Genomic DNA, 19839 nt, shown 5'->3' with positions numbered 1-19839 from the left:
TTCAAGATGCAGGGATCAGAGATCTGTGTGTGGAATCAGGGGTGATTGCAGACGGATCGATAGCTGGTGTCATGGAAGGGCGCAGGTACAACCGGGGAGTTAGACTACACAAGCTTGTGTATGAAGCACTGATGAGGCTTGCATGGAAAGGCTTTCTCCCATGGCTGCAAAACAACCATATCCACGATCCTCACCACCTAGACGAAACCCTGCAGAGGATTGTCGACTTCCAATGCCAAGCTTCACTCCTGAACCTACTTGAAGACCACTCCTGCAGGAGGATCTTGGAGCTGTTCCAATCTTACCTGATCTCCCTCAGAGAACACAGCCTTCTGGATGTCTTATGTAGACATGTTCGAAATCATGCTGGGCCTCATTCGATCTTCTCGAGAGGGTGACTGGATGCTTCTTTTGGCAGCCATCCGACAGATGATTCCCTGGTGCTTCTCCTGTGACAAGCTCAACTATGCCCGCTTCCTGACCTACTACTATGCCACCATGTCTCGGCTGCCCATCGAACACCCTGAAGTCAACAAGCACTTCATGCAGGGCGGGTTCTCAGTCCAGATTGGTCATCAAAACCCCTTCGGGCGGATCCCTGTTGATCAGACGATTGAGGAGACCATCAACAAGGACACACAGATACTTGGAGGCACCAAAGGTTTCAGACTGAAACCTGGCGCGGTTGCAAGACACTTCCTGACATCAGAGTACCGGAGCACCTACCCGAAGCAGCTGAGGGGTATGGTCCATATAGGGCAACATGACTGCCTGAGTCATCCTGATCTGCAACTCCCTAGGATCAGACGAAGCTGACATCCAATCCCTCGTTCAGTTAATGGAGGCGAGCTGGTTCAATCCTTTCAACACTGACCAAGGAGAGCTTGTCAGTCTGTCGACTGCTACTGCTGCGCTGGAAGAAGTGTCCAAAGACCTTCTCAGGGCTTGCAAGATAGGAGAAGATGCATACCAGACCTTCAAGCAAGAATGCTTAGAAGCATCTGACCCATCAGTTCCACGACAGGATGCAAAAGAAGAATCTGAAAACTTTCGCAGACATCAGAAAGAAGTCCCGCAGCAAAGGCCGTGCCAAAGAAGTGGTCCTGAAAGCTGACAGGAAATTATTTGGTCAGATGATCCTTGTAGCTGAGAGTCGAAAACTGCACATTAGTGTGGTACTTACTCATCCTCTGGGGCCTCTGCCACCTCTGCCATGGGCCCTCGCCAACGAAGATATGTCCCTCCGCAAGACGAACAAAGCAGCCTTTCCCAGATCCATCCGCAACTGTAATAGATGGAATGAGCTTCATCCAGAAGTGGAACAGTAATGAGAAAACCTTCGAACAGCTGGCAGAATCAGCCTTGTCCCTTGTTCTGCATGAAGGCAAGAAGAGCCAACGCATCGATGTCGTCTTTGACGTGTACAAGGAGACATCCATTAAAGACGCAGAACGATGTAACAGGAGGTCAGACACAGGAATCCAATTCAGAAACAATGCACCTGGTCACAATATTCAGCAATGGAGAAAGTTACTGAGCAGCTCGTCTAACAAGACAAGACTGATCAAGTTACTGGTGGAAGAATGGAAGAAAGCAAGACAAAGAGAGAAACTCGAGAAACAAGGTACTGAATGTTACCTGCGAAGACATCTGCTATAAGATGACCAAAGAAGAGTGGGAGGAGGCTGGAGAGCTGAAGTCTTCTCACCCGCCTTCTGCTCCATGCTCTGCATGCAGCGGAGCATGGCTACAAGAGTGTAGTCATTACTGTTGATGATACTGATGTCTTGGTCTTGACCTCAGCGTCAGCAGCAGTATTGCATGCCCAATATTCCAGAAATGTGGGACGAAGAGCCGCACAATGTACATAAACATCCGGAAGCTACACCAGGCACTGGGAGATGATGTCTGTAATGCGCTCGTCAGCATGCACGCGGGGAAGATGGCAACGTTGAAGAGGATTAAGTCAGACAAAACCTACCAGGAGGCCTTCAGTGAACTTGGTAGTTGATGGGAGGTATCAACGGAATTGTTGCAGGGGCTGCAGAAGATCACCTGCCAAATGTACTTGCCTTCTGCCCAGATGACCAATGTGAACAGACTCAGACACCAACTCTTCTGTGCCAGACGAGGGGAGGTGGAGTCAAGCCAACTCCCACCTTGCCACCTTGTGAAGACTGCCTGTTCATGCATGCTCTCCGTTCCAACTACCAGGCTGCCATCTGGAGGAGATGTCTGCAGACCCAGCCCATTGTCCCAAGGCCGAAGGAGTGTGGTTGGACAAACAGAAGAGGATGCTAAGCTGACAATTCAGTGGATGCGTGGCTCACCTGCACCAGATGCCATTCTCCAGTTGCTCTCCTGCAAATGTGTCCGCTCATGCAAACTGCCAGATTGTTTTTACCTCACCAATGGCTTGAGGTGCACAGACATGTGTAAGCTACAAACCTGCACCAACCAAGCCAAGGATGACCCACAGTTGGAGCTTTCAGATTTGTCAGACTCTGATGATGAGCTTGACGGTGATTAGGCCCAGTTACTCAACTATGGACACATATAATTCAACTTTCAAGTCAATTTTCAAAGCTACTAGTGTTCTGATTGTGTGCCCAAGAGATTAACCATGGTCTCTGTGATGTTTTCATTCCGTATGTACACGTTTTATTGTCAGAGTAAATTACATTAACAAAATACGAGTTTATGGCTGTTTTTCCTAGGGTATGCTGATATAATGGGTTAAAACTACTATTAAGCTACCAATCTGCGATGGTTATCATATCAAAACATAAACTAGACATATATAGCATGTGAAAAATTGCAACTAGAATTTGCCACTCTGAGTGGTACCGATAAGTGAAATTTTCGGTCTTGGCTCATGGACTAATAGATCTCGTCGTCGGAACTGCTGGTGCCTGAACCGACTGCCACTATTATAGGTTGGTCTGTTGCTGGCCGTAGTCAATCTCGTGACCAATAACGTGGCTCTATCTCGTCAACGACTGTGGCCACACAACGCCTCCATGTTTCTACTGTTACCCGACCAAGGAATTCCTTTACGAGTTGTTCAACGTCTCGTAATTTGAACGTTGTGTTCGATCGTCCAACGTCTACCTTGACGATGCCCCCTACCAACTCGATTGGATTCAGGTCGCAGTGATAAGGTGGCAGTCGTAAGACAGCGTGACCCTGACCCTTGATGTAACTGTCAACTTTATACACGGGGTCAGGTTTCATAGTTTTGATGATTTCATAGAGCTGTGGTTTCGTCGCTCCATGTCTTCTTTACGGTTATTAGAGGTTGGAGTCTTGCTTTCTGGATCCTGCACACTATGATACGGTGCATTGTCCATGACAATGAGAGACTTTGGTAGGCAAAGCAGGGACTAATTTATCTTTCACCCACTCCAGAAATACATTGCCCTTCATTTCTGTGTGGTAGTCCCTGTTGTCTTTGGCCTTGGCTCTAAAGACGAGGTCACAGTCTGGGAGAAAACCCTGACCAGCAGAACGAGCATGGAGAACTATGAGTCTTTCACCCTTTCCCATTGGTAACTTTCTACCAGACTCCTTACAGTCACCACTGGGTACCCACTGACTGCTTGGCTGTGTGTGACGCATTTACCCATGTCTCATCTAAGAAGATGGGCTCATATCCTTCTTCACGTTTCTGCTTGATGGTACGAAGGTAATGATTTCAGAGACGAACAATGTCAGACCGTTCACACAACACAGCCCTATTTTCTCCAGTTATCTTTTTGTATTTGTAACCAAATGTATGCAACAGCTGCCATAGTTTGTACTTTGTAACACATAAATCATGGTCAGTTTCAAGGTGTTTCTTCAAAATTCTTAGGGACAGGTACTTATTTTCTGAGTGCAGTTTAACAATTGCACGTCTGACTTGATCCCTCTGAAAACTGTCTAATTTATCAACCTTGCGTGGTTTTGACATGTTCCCTACCTCCTTGGCTTGACTATTTGTATCTCGTTGACTAACAACATTTTTAAGTTTGTGAGGGGACATACCAAGAGCTTTTGAAGCTTGTTTCAAGAATTTATTAATTGCATAAAAAGGCTTTGCTCTTTCTGCTTCACTTCTAAAGAAATCATACACATTCAACATCAACTGTTTAACATCTGCTGAGTAGCGCATCTTATCATTGAATGAACACGGTCACTGTGTAGCACGTGCAGACCGTGCTGGCGCTGTTCCTTCCACGGTGTGTCCCCCTACGTGTCATGTACACATTTCTATACAAAATAACATGATAGTTTCTTAAAGAACTTCATCCGTCATGGGTCTTAAAATAAACAAAATTCAGATTTTGTTGGGTACAGGGTATTCATGGTCAAGTACCGTATTGATGTTTCATACACTTTTCTGAATTTCGAGTTATTTTGCAATTCATCGTTCTCATTTGGAGCCAAACGGACTGTAAAGTTGACGCTCCAAAACTCTTGTGACCTCTTGGAAGTTCATGGTTGTGATTGAAAGTCAGGGTCAGTAAACCAAAAGGGCTTATAACTTTTTTATTTTGGTAGCTAGAAGCATAGGACATAGGACAACGTCAAAGTTATACTACACTGGGCATGTGTGATGTCATATGTCACCTGTAACCTGTCACCTGTCACCTGATAATATGACAATTGATCTTGAAGTATGTTTCTGAAGGGAAAGTTTTCGGGCATTCACAATGTTCAGCTGTTTCTGATACGGCATGGTTCTGTATCCTGTATTATGATGAGAAAAAAGGCAGTCTAGGAGTCCCAGGATGAGCCAGACAGAATTACGGATGCTTCCAAGCTCATGAAAAGGCTCACTGAGTCAAAGCGATTTTGCTGCACAAGCATTGTCCACAGCGGTTTCTATTGATGCCTTTTTGAAGACAGCATTTTGACTTCATCTCACAACATTCACTCTTTTTTTGTCAGGAATTGTGCTTGAGAGAGCAATAGCACTCGTCTGCCCCTTGTAATGGGCCTACCTTTAGAATACAGTACCACAAACTTTTCAAACATGTGACAATACCCTATGACGTAATTTGTAGTATTTTGTTGCAAGTCACACCGGTGAAACAATGCCCTGTGACGTCAGGGGTCATCGAGTGTGCATAAGCTCCTCCCAGTGATCTATCATCTCTACTCGATATGTCATTGAATACGCCAAGCGCTGTGGAGAATATTTGTTTACTAAATATAGCCCGCGGCGGTGCATTTTATAGGAAGCGCTTGTTTACGAAAGCACTTTTATTTTTTATATATTTTTTATTTCGTTTTTCTCGTAATTCAAAAGGGTTATAAATGGGAACTTATATACATATATTATGTTTTCGGTGCATTAATTTTCATTATTATGCACAAGAATGTAGTTTATTAGGGATATTATATTGGCACTGAACACATCCAAATATCCCTAGTGTTAGGGTAGGTTACCCCGAACTCTATCCTTAGCCCTTGGATCCCCTTTACGATAAAGCACCCCTTTTCGATCATTAGGGTTAGGTACTCGTTTAGTGGTTATTAGATCACCAGTATTATGTCCTTAGCCCTTGGATCCCCTTTACGATCAATCATCCCTTCACGATCATTAGGGTTGGTTAAATCTACCCATTTAGTTTCTATTATAGATTCTATAGCAGCTCCTAATATTCTTCACACAAAAACATCGAGTTAAAAGAATGAAATGGTTTTGTGTCGAATACTTTGGCTACTGGAAACTGTCCTGGAACATTCACACAAGCCACTTTCACCGGCTACACTTTTTCAGTACTGATTCAAAAGCGAACTCACCGTTGTGTCGTCACTAGCCATGCACATGCCTCCCTCGTTCCTTACTATTATCCACATCATCCTTACAGTGTTCCCTACCACACTTTTCTGTCACAAAATCCACCCGACGAATTATTAAATAACACATCATTCATTCGCACTCGCGAGTTCGACGTCTGACGTCTGACGCCAGGAGCCGTTTTCAGTTCGCGCCATATCGGATCATTCCTCGCCACTCGGTATCTTGTAGATTACGGAATGGGACGAGTGTGCCAAATGGCATCGGGATCATTCGTAAGTGTCGATAGACTAAAGTCACGAGACACCATGCCTACCCTTACCTTCGTAAGGGTTCGTCACTTATTCGACCCATTTCGTTCAGTTCGTAGGCATGACTAGGTAAATTTGCACTTTGTTTCACGGTGTGGACGTAGCTCAGTCGGTTAGCTGTCGAATAACAATCCAAAGGTCGCGAGTTCGCGTCGGACGGATTCTCACAAAAACTGGTTGCTTGTCTTTGAGACATGTGACCTATGGCAGAGACCGTCCTCACGAGAAGATGTGGTACTGTATTCTAAAGGTGCTCCGTTGCTTGTAACAGTTCTGATAATACGCACTTTAAGGATATCTTCAGAAGGTAGTCATTTTCATAAGAGGTCACCCAGGCGCACACAGATGAATGCTGTCCCATGGTTACCAGCCCTTAGGCATTTAAGATACTCAGATGGCTGCTCTAAGGTCACCAGTACTGCTCTTGCGTTGCCGTTTCCCACTGAAAAGTATGAATGTTAAAGATTTTTACTAACATAAGGTGAGCTGAGATACCTCACTGTTATTATCATAAGTGTATTATAAAGGGATTGCACGTTCAATATACATGTATTTGATGTGGCAACAGGTATGTCTGGAAGGAGAGATCTCCAAGAGCACCATCATGCATAGTTTATCCCGAGGGAAGAGAGCAGCTGGAGACCTCATTCCTTGGACCGTGTCACAACAGGTGAGGTAGATCAGTGATAAAATGCTGAGTAAGGAGCATGACAATATATCTTTACCCATCAATGTGACCTATCGCTAGCTCTACATAGATCTCCATTGATCTCCATTGGGCTTTGATGACTGCACATGGTGACGTAAAACCAGTGTTGTATATACGCAAATGGAATAAATTTTTCATATTTTAGAACATTTTCTCAATGAACGTTAATAGTTTCCTGACGTATGTTTATCTAACTGTGTACTCTTCAAAATTGTAACGGATGCAAAATGTACGTAATTTGTTGAATGGACTGTGTAAGATGTGTTGATATTTTCCCTGCTGATACGAATGAAACATGTTTAAGAATGTATTCAACGTTATGTTGTAAATTTACCAGATTTATCCAAAACCAAAATAATGTCACAAGTTTAGGCCTGTATTACATCATATTCTGTTTCTGCAAATAGCTGTTATATTGATGATGTGGCATAAAGCAATATTTTTTATTCATTCATCATATTCTGACGGAAAAATGGGCTAGATGAATTGGTCTCAATGAGTCTGACTAGAGCTGATATTAAAGGACTTCTTCTAATATGGTTTCTACTATCATTTTTTTCTCCTAAGTTCCAAGACCATGACTTTCCTGGCCTGTCCGGTGCTAGAATTGTGAGAATTGCTACACACCCAGACTACCAAGGGGTAGGTATATGTCCCTGATACAAAATGTGGTTGTTCTCTATTTGGTCACTGATTCAAGGTATATGGAACATATGCATGGACTAACCTCTTGACATGCAACTCACCTTCTCAGCTACACTAGTATAAATAAGCAAATCCCACACTCTCAGAGTAAGGCACCTAATCACAACCTTTATTCGTCATATGTAACGATTATTCTTTTAATTTTGACGTAACTTTTTTCATAGATTTAGACTAGTTTCTGATCGAGACCCTCACCCCATCTGCTCAAGCTGCGTTCCACAACACTGCATTGTGTAGAAGAGATGTAATTACTGCTCCTTTGGGAGAAGAAGAAACAAGATCTCTATGTGGTGCAGAGGAGGAAGATGGACCACAAGAGGAGGGAATCATCATGATCTTCATCATCCTCATCAGAGACGACATCAGTGAAGAAGAGGGTTGACTCAACACCTATGCCTTCATCAGATGAGTCTCACTTCAGAGAAAAAGTTGTTTCACATCTTCCTTCTTTGATGATCAACCTAGTCATCCCTACCTCTACTGTAGGTAGCAGAAGTTTTAACTCCCTTTTGAAGGGCACTACAAAGTCAAAGAAGTCTCCTGCGGTGTCTTCTGACCCCAAGAAGACATTGCTGACCCTTAAGAGTTCATCCTCTTCTTCATCAAAGCCATCTCTAACTAAGATTGAACACATCTCTGCAAAGATGATCACAACCACAAAGCCAATTGCTGCATTATCCAAAAAGGGGTTCACGAAGAAAGATAGCTTTGCACACCCTTCCACCTACACACAGTCCCAGACAGTAGGTCCATCACTATCAATGCCAACATAACCACACATGTTGGACAGCTCCTTCATCCAGTCACAGAACTTTATTCAGCAACCTACCTGCATGCAACCTCAAAGGTTCACACAGCCCACAGCGTCTACTAACTCAACTCTACGTCTACTAACCTAGTAGCCAGTATTACCCAGCAAGGTTCACTACCCATGCAGGAGCACCTGATCATTGACCTTCATGCTCTTTCCCATCTTCACACAGCAACAGACCTTCACATGGGACCAGTCCTTCATGCAAACCCAGACCTACACGCAGCCAGAGACCTTCACATAGGACAGGACCTTCATGCAAACCCAGACCTACACGCAGCCACAGACCTTCACATAGGACAGGACCTTCATGCAAACCCAGACCTACACGCAGCCACAGACCTTCACATAGGACCAGACCTTCATGCAAACCCAGACCTACACGCAGCCACAGACCTTCACATAGGACCAGACCTTCATGCAAACCCAGACCTACATGCAGCCATAGACCTTCACATAGGACAGGACCTTCATGCAAACCCAGACCTACACGCAGCCATAGACCTTCACATAGGACCAGACCTTCATGCAAACCCAGACCTACATGCAGCCATAGACCTTCACATAGGACAGGACCTTCATGCAAACCCAGACCTACACGCAGCCATAGACCTTCACATAGGACAGGACCTTCATGCAAACCCAGACCTACACGCAGCCATAGACCTTCACATAGGACTGTTCTTCATGCAAACCTAGACCTAAATGCAGGTCCGACCTTCATGCAGCTACCTATTTGCATGCAGTCTCCAGCGATCATGCAACTTCAAGGGTTCATGCGCATCCAACATTCATGCAGCTTGCATTCTGACAACATTTCTTCTCAGCATATCAGACTGTCAGACCCTGGCTAAAATCTTCAAGCAGTAACGGAGAATTTTGCATCCCCTTGAAGCTGTCTCCCTTCACAAAGACTCACATTTCAACAAAGAAAAGTTATCATCAAGGAAGGAGTACACGAAGCATCAGCAAATTACTTTTGCACAAAGTTGGGCCTTTGCACAGACACAGTCCTTCACACAGAGGTGGGCCTTTGCACAGACACAGTCCTTTACACAGAGGTGGGCCCTTGCACAGACAGTCCTTCACACAGAGGTTGGGCCTATGCACAGACACAGTACTTCACACAGAGGTGGGCCCTTGCACAGACAGTCCTTCACACAGAGGTTGGGCCTATGCACAGACACAGTACTTCACACAGAGGTGGGCCTTTGCACAGACACAGTCCTTTACACAGAGGTGGGCCCTTGCACAGACAGTCCTTCACACAGAGGTTGGGCCTATGCACAGACACAGTACTTCACACAGAGGTGGGCCTTTGCACAGACACAGTCCTTTACACAGAGGTGGGCCCTTGCACAGACAGTCCTTCACACAGAGGTTGGGCCTATGCACAGACACAGTACTTCACACAGAGGTGGGCCCTTGCACAGACACAGTCCTTCACACAGAGGTGGGCCCTTGCACAGACACAGTCCTTCACACAGAGGTGGGCCTTTGCACAGACAGTCCTTCACACAGAGGTGGGCCCTTGCACAGACACAGTCCTTCACACGGAGGTGGGCCTTTGCACAGACACAGTCCTTCACACGGAGGTTGGGCCTTTGCACAGACAGTCCTTCACACAGAGGTGGGCCCTTGCACAGACAGTCCTTCACACAGAGGTTGGGCCTATGCACAGACACAGTACTTCACACAGAGGTGGGCCCTTGCACAGACACAGTCCTTCACACAGAGGTGGGCCTTTGCACAGACACAATCCTTCACACAGAGGTGGGCCTATGCACAGACACAGTCCTTCACACAGATGTGGGCCTTTGCACAGACACAGTCCTTCACACAGAGGTGGGCCCTTGCACAGACACAGTCCTTCAAACAGACTCAGACCTTCAAGCAGCCTCCAACTTTGCCGCAGCAGTCTACCTTCACACAAACTTTTAACGTTTGTGAAACCATTTTTCCAGTACACGAAGCATCAGCAAATTACTTTCGCACAAAGTTGGGCCTTTGCACAGACACAGTCCTTCACACAGAGGTGGGCCTTTGCAAAGACACAGTCCTTTACACAGAGGTGGGCCCTTGCACAGACAGTCCTTCACACAGAGGTTGGGCCTATGCACAGACACAGTACTTCACACAGAGGTGGGCCCTTGCACAGACACAGTCCTTTACACAGAGGTGGGCCCTTGCACAGACAGTCCTTCACACAGAGGTTGGGCCTATGCACAGACACAGTACTTCACACAGAGGTGGGCCCTTGCACAGACACAGTCCTTCACACAGAGGTGGGCCCTTGCACAGACACAGTCCTTTACACAGAGGTTTGGCCTATGCACAGACACAGTGCTTCACACGGAGGTGGGCCTATGCACAGACAGTCCTTCACACAGAGGTTGGGCCTATGCACAGACACAGTACTTCACACAGAGGTGGGCCTTTGCACAGACACAGTCCTTTACACAGAGGTGGGCCCTTGCACAGACAGTCCTTCACACAGAGGTGGGCCCTTGCACAGACAGTCCTTCACACAGAGTTTGGCCCTTGCACAGACACAGTCCTTCAAACAGACTCAGACCTTCAAGCAGCCTCCAACTTTGCCGCAGCAGTCTACCTTCACACAAACTTTTAACGTTTGTGAAACCATTTTTCCAAGAGTGCTGTACCTGCGTCGTCACAAACACTGACTGGGTTGCTAAAGATATGCAACATGATATTCAAGCCTCGGAACAGATCATGTCTAGCAGAAAACAACAAGAAGTTCCTTCATGTGTACTTTGCCCTCACTATGGAATCATTCAGCCAACATTGAATACACTAAATAGAAATTGATGGGAACGTTCACCAAACCCACACAAGAGGCAACATTTATTAATGGGTCCTCAAGTTCGATACCCTCGTTTAAACAGGGAAGCTCATCTCAACATCAACGATCGATTAGACATTTGACTGAGTCGTCATGTACTACTGGGTACAAAGGTTCCATGATCACCGATCACAACCTACAGATCCAAACCCTGCTATCATGGCTTCAGTGTATCTGTACCAAGGGAAGCGGTCATTTGTTGACGATCAAGCCAGGATAGATATCAACTGGGCCGTTCATCAATTTTTCATCAGTATGATTGGCAAAGCTTAATCAAATTTTGACTATTTCCTATCATCTACATGTATCAAATATCATGAAGATCACCTTGCTACTGCACCGGACATGTCGAACATTCTACAGAGAACTGACTGCGTATTCACCGTTATGCATCAGAACTCAGGACACCACTCGTCTATCTATCATACAGTTCACACTAAGTATGCAGCATTCCAGTTTCTTGCGGGGATAATTTACATGTCACGTGTCAAAATTTCACTGACTGTAAACAATGTGACTATGCTGGAATTAGGTCCAGCAGACCAAATCCGAGCCATGCAGAGCACCTTTACAGATTAATGTGCATTGTTACTTGGACGTAATGCTCCAACCGTACTATCAGACGCCTAGTGATATACATCAATATGAGCAGGTCACTAACTTAGTAGACCTAAGATGACACATGTAGTATTTCACACCGATGCACCACCCTTCATCGTTACCTTCATATAAGAAATTGAAATGGAATCCATTGTCTTTCCCCAAGAACTACAAGTCGGCAAAGCGACCATAAACCCGGAAGTACAAGTCATCCCTCACTGATCAGGAATTGATGAAAATAGACACATTGATTCGACATACCTTCCCAATCATCTCTATGCCCCTTCAAGACACAGTTTTCTGGTAACACGGCCGCACTTCAGCATGATATCGATCATCATACGATCATTCAGACACAAGAATTAAAAATTCAGCCTTGATCTACCAGATGCAGCTTCAGCTTTACTTTCAACGACCGTTACGTCAATGTTTTGACAATCGACTGGGGAGCACACTTATGATATCTATTTTGGACTTGACATTGGTCTGCAGATGAAGGCAATCAACAACTTGGGGAATATATTTGCAAACTGGGGATTTAACAGACAGCATGCGCTCTCCCCACAGCTCTGATGCATCTGATAGTACAGTAGATCATGAGCACAAAGTACCTACGACTGCTCTTCGTCACACCTTATTGGCCGGCAAAAACCTGGTTCCATAGTTTGTCACACTGCAGGGAAACCAACCCAACAGATCACAAACTGGCCAAACCTTCTACTACATGCTCACACCATACAAGTTCATCAACCTCACCAAACAAGAGCATCTAAGGTAGTATCCCAAGGCTTCACAGAAGTACTAGAAGTCTATGTGACGATAAATGGAAGAGTTTTAGACCACTTCAACAAGTTTCAGAATTTCTGTGTTACCTTAGATGGGCAAGTAATCTCAAGGGTTCAACTTTAAGCGTCTACCTAAGAGTAGGGCTTCCACGAGTCCAAATTTTTGGACTCGAGTACCCGAGGCGTTAAACTCGACTCGTACTCGAGTACCCGAAAATAGGACGTCCTTTAAGAATATTGGTTCATAAGATCAAAATTGCCATCTAAAAGTATTAAAACATGTTATAAGTATAATTGAACTGCACTGAAATGTAAATAGAATCTAGAAAGCGTCCACGGGACTTGTTTACCTGTCAAAGTGTATGGAAGTGTTCAGTGTTAAAGTTTGCTTGTAACTGCACTAATCTTAATCACGACCTTCAAAAACATTACGTCACGTCTACAAATAATATAATACATATTGAACACAAACCAAGTTTTTTCCTGACGATCAGCGTTTCATTCGACACCTGCCAACAAAGACGAACAATAATTCGCAGGAAGAAAATCGATAATGTGCATCACGTGACATACACGTATACACAGCTGCTGGGCTGCAAGATTAAGGACGCTAAATATGGAAATGTAGTACTATAAGTTAAATCATTCATGAGTTGGTCACGTTTTCAAACTGTACCAAACTGTCGACCTGTCGCTTGGTTTGTAAACACTGATCAGCTATACCAGCTAATCAGTTGTTTATCTGTGTAAGGGAATACACTTGGCATTTGAGTCGGAGCAAAGAAGCAATAATCGCCTTGATACATTTAATTTCTTAAAGTCGGGAAGGAAAAACAATAATGACGTCTATTTTATGCGACATTCTCAATGTTCTAATGTACATCTTCTTTCTACAAAGAATACATAATTCAAACAATATTTTTTTAAGCTTTAATCAATATATTGATGAACAATTGAACATTGAAACTTGAAAAATGTTGGAAATTGTGACAAAATTCATAACAGGGGACTTATCATAAACACAATATGACAAGTTATCTCAGAGTTCTGACAAGTTAGGTAGTGGCGGTTCAGTTGTCACGGCGGTTGTTGTAGACTGACACGACTCTGTGACATTTTTCACGGGTTCTGTAAGAACTTCTGTTTTGACGACAGTCGTGTTCAGAGCTGAACAAGAAGACATCAGTGGAGTTGAGCTTGACTTAGACTGGGACTTCTGTGTACCTCTCAGATTTTTGTTTAAGAAAATGATTGCATCTGCTGTATTGGAATCAAGTGATGCACGCTGCTTGGTGATGGTTAGGCCGGCTGTGGAGAATGCTCGCTCTGATGGTACGCTTGTACCAGGTATACAAAGGTACTCCTGTGCTGAAGGTGCAATTCTTGGAAATGCATATGCATTTTCTTTCCACCAGCCGAGAGTCAGAGACTTCAAGGATGAGGGTCCAGACAGTTTGTTAGGGGCACTGAGATAGTCACAATATTCAGTTCTTGCGTCTCTGTCTGTATTGTCGTCGTGATCTGAAATTTCAATAATTTCACTCAGCAAGAATGACATGGCCTCGTCATTTGCACAAAATTTGAACTTTTTGCTTGGCTGGCTTGAGTCATGAGGTGACTGGGGTTCTTCTTTAACTTGAACCTGGGAAGACTGGGTAGACGAAGTTCCATCCATTAGTTCACCAATTTTGTCTTCGATGTCCTGTTTTTGTTGATCGTTAAGAAATCGCAGATTCTTGTAGCATGGGTCAAGGGCTGTGGCTATCATTTGTGTTTCCAACCAATACTGATCCTTCATGAGACGTGTTTCGAGGCCTCTAGCTATAGCTGTCTTCATCCCAGCGATGATGTTTGTATTCAGATCTGATGCCACAAGATGCCTGTTGACAAGAGCAAACACCAGCGGATAAACACCAGATGATGTTTGGAATTCTTCACTGCATAGGACTTCAGTGGCAGATACAAGCGGCCTTAGTGCTACAGACAGACACTCCACTAAAGTCCAATGGTTATCTTTCAGATTCAGGCCTTTGTGTTTCTTCAATAGTGGATCATGAAGGACAGCAACGATGTCCGTATGCAGTAAAGCTAGGCGTTCCAGCATGAAAAACACAGAGTTCCAGCGAGAAACAATGTCGGTGACGACGCCCTTTGGAGATTTTCCAAGCTTTCGTTGGTAATCTTTTAGTTGTTGAGTAGCCATTGGTGACTAGGAAAAGAATGCTACCAGTTTTCGAGCAAACATCAACATGTTTTCGATTGCAGCGAGCTTCAGACCATCGTGGACAGCAAGTTGGAGGGTGTGGGCAAAGCAGCGCACGCGGGGGTAACCGGCTGTATTAGCTGGGACGGCAATATTGCTGGCGTTATCTGTAGTTAACCCTGCAACCTTTTCAATTCCAAATTCATCTTGGATGGATTTTAGAATATTACCAATATTCTCCCCTGTATGACGTTCTTCAACGTGGCGTGTAGCAAGTACACAAGATTCTAGTGACCAGTTGTTGAGAAAATGCGCGGTTACAGTGATATATCCCTCGGTAGCAACACTTGTCCACATGTCGGTCGTGAGGGCAACATATGGGATTGACTGTAATTTGATTTTTAGTTCCGATTTCGTATCGTCAAAGGTCTTAATCAGGTAGTTGTGAATCGTGGTGGAGCACGGTACTTGATAGTTCGGATTTAATTCTTCACAGAAATCTCGGAAGCCTTCACCTTTGACAATATTCAGTGGTCGTAGATCTCGGACACACATAAGCATAGCTTTTCGTGTTACTCTTTCATACCACGCTCGATCAACAGGCTTTTTTATGCCATAATTGCCAAACATACCAGTACCTAGGGTGGCTTGCTTTCGAACTGTACGTGTGAGATCAGCGTCAGCGCTGGGATGTTTGCATGTCAGATGTTTTCTCATTGTGCTAGTCTAGTGCCAGTGTAACTAAGGATATGGACACACAAACGGCATTTAGTTTTCTTTCTAACACTGTCTAAATCAAAATGTACCCACACGTTTGATTTTTTATCCCTGGGCCTCTCCATTGCCAGTGCAAATGGCGTGCAAGTTTTTGAACGGTGCAACTGTTACACGAAACAAGCAAAACAGAGTGATCACCCCTTATCGAGTACTCGAGTCCTTGATAACGGACTCGAGTCCCACTAAAATCGACCCGGCCCCGAGTACTCGAGTACTCGTTGAAGCCCTACCTAAGAGCTAGCAGCTCCGTTTTAACCATGGCTAATGGAATCAAGCTCACCAAGGTTCCAGAATTGGTAGCCTTTATATTAGGCTAAAAAAATATATTCTTAGATCTCAGGCACCTCCGCATCATCACAAAGTCTGACGCATGTTTTGTTTTTATTTCCATTTTCTCGTAAAATAAGCGGGAAATGCTAATTTATATACCCTGTCTATAAATCAAATCGGAATGAAGCACATCACCATAGCATACAAAGTCCTTACATTTGCAATAAATGTGTGTTTGTCTTCCACAGAAAAAAAATTACATCGTATCCCTTCAACGAATTCAGGAAAACGAACAGCTCAGAACAATTAAACTTGGCGAATACAAATTTGAAATTTGAGATAAAACATCACTAGACATGATGATTTACTGATTAAATTGTTTTTCCTGTTCTGATTGGCATTGTTTTATATGCAGAGATTAAGATTACTGTGCGTTTTGTCTCGTAAACTAAGCCGGAAGTAGTAATCAGCTGTACACACGTTTCTCGGAATCTACCGGTTATTCAGTCAAAAATTACCCAATAATATGACTTTAAAGAATTTGAGTGTACCGACTTCGAGGTGAAAGTTACGTCAATCATTGTGTCATGGAAGAAGATCGGTTCAGGGGCGGCAGCGTTATGGTATGGGGTGGGATTACAGCAAGACTGAGGACCCGTTTGATAGTGGTAGAGGGAAATCTCAATGGACAGCGCTACCGCGACGAGATCATCGGCCCTGTTGTTCTACCGTTTTTGCGTCGTCATGGCCCAGGCATTACCTTTCAACATGACAACGCCCAGCCTCATATTGCTCGACTTGTTCAGGATTCCCTTCAACAGAACAACCTGAATGTCATCCCCTGGCCGGCTCGCTCCCCTGATCTCTCACCAATCGAGCACATGTGGGATGAGATGGATGTTCCACAGACACTCCAGGAACTTCGAAACATGCTCCAGCAGATATGGACAGATATCCCACAGGACTTTGTGCGACGCCTGGTCCATTCCATGAGACGAAGAGGTGGACACACACGCTATTGATTTGTAAATTGACATTTTGGCATGTTCATGTTTTTTATGAAATACGCATTTTCTGAAGTCAGTATGTCAAATTAAACCATTTGAACACTTACAGGAGTCTTTTGTTTGTTGCAAACCGAAATTGTTTCAGATTTGGTAAAAAACATAACTTTGCATTAAATCTTATTCAATGTCACAGGAACTTTTGTTGTTCAGTATATATATCCATTCTCTATCCACTAAAGTTTGTTTCAAAGCTTCAATAGGGGTAATATGACTGTGGTTGCTGTAAATAACGCTGAGTTGTGTGATCTTCCAATCATTTCACATACGATTTTACAAGAATGAATTGAAACAATATTGAATGAAATGTTGATTAAAATTAATAAGATAGATTACAAATAAAAATCCAGAAATATTATGAACTCTTTTTTACAACCAGACAGTGTAATTACATGATTAATTTGCGTACTTCAGCACAAACTTGCTGACATGGTATTTACGGTGTTACATGCTCACAGTAATGTGTTTGTGTTCGGGAAAAAAACCATGAAAAAACCCTCTTCAACCCTGTGTATAAGACGACCCTCCCCTCTTGAAAGCCTAATTCTTGTTTTTTACGCAGCAATATACGGATTTGGATTCTTACTAGTTTATTATACACAACCGAAAAAAACAAAAACACCCACCCGCACCATAATTTCAAAAGCTATTGCCTGAGAACCAGTTCTTTTCTTTTCAGCCTTAGAATTGTATAGGCTTTGAAAATCAACAAAAAATTCAAAGCCCCAACCTGGGATTTGAATATGGTGCTTAACCATCTCAGCAGTGATGCTTATGAACCTCTACAAAAAGCTGATTTTGAACATCTGACCCATGCCAGATGGGATTTCATTGCTAAGAATCAGCTACCAGGACAACCAGGCAGACAATTTCACATCCCTCCAATCCAGGGGTCTGGAAAATTTAAAATCCCAATTGGACATTTGCATTTAGGCCACGCCCCCTTCAAATAGCGTATTTTAGTACGACTTTTAACACACATTACAAGTTGTTACGTATTCATATTATGATGAATTATGAATTGTTTCAATTTAAATTGTTTAATTCACCGGACAATTAATAACAAATAATATCATTTTAGATGTACATGGAAAACATACTTTTGTTTCTGTTATAATAACGATCTGTTAACATAGTGAACGGTCTAATTAATATTCATGAGTTATATTCATGAGTCTGCTCAAGTGTACGCGTTGTAACATTTGGATCAAGACTATTATCCCATATTTGGAATCAGAGGTTGCTGAAGATTTGTCGTTATGCCCAATTCCTGCATTACATTACTACCTGCAGATGACAAGTTCCTGAAGACAAAGGCTGAGAAGACTGTTCATTTCATTATCCAGGAATAGTTCAGCAGAAGTCCTCAGAACAAAAAGTTTCCTTTTGGATGAGAGTAGTCATCCTCAGAGCCTACAAGATGGCCTGACACGAAGTGAGAACCATCACGTCTACTCCTGAGCTTCAAGGCAACTGTTATGAAAGGTTGTTTTTGGAGATCAGACACTTTCTTCGCTAATCATTATCTGAGACATTTCTCCACACTAGATGTTGCTGGAATTCAACAAATTGGACCATAAGAAATAACGGGGGGAAATTATTTTCTTTAGCGAACTTTACTAAATCCAAGAAATCTATTTACTCCTCTCTTAGACAAGAAGGAGGTGGTACCCCGTATGGATATAATGAAGATATTATGTTCCCAGGGGGTTAATTGAACAGATCTTGTTCTGAATCACGTAGATCCAGTGTTTGAAATAAAAAAATTGCCAGGCTGCCATCAGGACCCTCTGGCTTTAGAACCTGCAGGCCCTGAGTCAACACTGCAGGCCCTCATTTAAAAAACTGCAGCTAATTGTGATACATAAATCACCCCATCAATTTACTGCAGGCCATAAAGAGCCATACCTGATCATGGGTCTGCGGGCAGGCGCTTGTTTCAAACACTGGGTGGAACGCAGCACCTGCCATGCCATCCCCTCTTTCCCAGTGTTTGGACATAAGGTAAGAGAATGAGAGAGTGATGTCCTAGGTTACAGTGCGCATGTGCCGCTCAAGGTGTGCGTTCTGGTAAGCTGTTTAGTCTGTTCTTGGGGAACACAGTTCAGAAAGTTTCCACTACCTTTTCGAAGAGAGAGAGATAACCAATTAGTACGAGTCAGAATAAATATAAATGATATTCTATCTTAAAAAACATTATTGCAGAAAAATATTGTATACACACATACCTGTAGAATAAAAATGTTCAATTGATTCAATAACAAAATGTATGTAGTTCATGCCACACACCAATAACAGCAATCATTGCACAGTGTGACTATTATTTGCTCTTCCAGTTGCACCAAGGAGAAACATTATTGCTGAAAATAGAGTTGTGTAATATAATACATACAGTGGTAGAAACCACACATACACATGACGGGAATACAAATGTTCAATTGCAACTGATTCACTAACTATATGTATTTTAGTTAATGGAACATATCAACATCATTCATATGAATACAAAACCTCTATTACGTCATTGCCATAAATCCTGTATTTTGGCTGTCATCACACAATAAAATTATTATTATTATTATTTTTGTTATTGTTATTATTATGTCATATTATAGTTAGTTCAATGAGCTTTCTTTCGATAAACCTCATCAAGGTCTTCAAATCATGTAATTTTTTACTTATCATGCATTACATGTTGCACTTGCTCCTCACTGGAAATGAATGGCCGAAATGACCTATATGTCATTATTCTCTTCTCTGCAAAAGCAGGTTGTGGATATGAATCTTACCTCAGTCTTCTGATAGATCTATCCTTGTCGTGATCAATTTTCATAAATTTCTGACTGAGTTCATTTGGCATGTTATTCATCATTTTTGTCTCATCAGATTTGGGTATTCAGTGTTTTTTCGAGCATCAGGAGGTCTTCAGGGTCATCCCTCCTAGAGTGTGTGC

The 19839-nt window shown here is 43.2% G+C and overlaps 1 protein-coding gene across 2 annotated transcripts in view; it reads left to right on the top strand.

Moving 5' to 3' along the window:
- Positions 1-19839, top strand: part of LOC124110745 (RNA cytidine acetyltransferase-like) — a 312648-nt gene that overhangs the window by 227045 nt on the left and 65764 nt on the right. For both annotated transcript variants that reach the window (XM_048385668.1, XM_048385669.1), the window contains 2 exons: positions 6668-6769; positions 7376-7450. In XM_048385668.1, coding sequence (XP_048241625.1) covers positions 6668-6769; positions 7376-7450 — 177 coding nt within the window. The remainder of the gene's footprint in view (positions 1-6667; positions 6770-7375; positions 7451-19839) is intronic.

The sequence above is a fragment of the Haliotis rufescens genome, unplaced genomic scaffold (genome assembly GCF_023055435.1).
Source record: "Haliotis rufescens isolate VD_foot unplaced genomic scaffold, xgHalRufe1.0.p SCAF_6, whole genome shotgun sequence".
NCBI lineage: Eukaryota > Metazoa > Mollusca > Gastropoda > Lepetellida > Haliotidae > Haliotis > Haliotis rufescens.
This window is presented reverse-complemented; position numbering and strand designations above follow the sequence as displayed.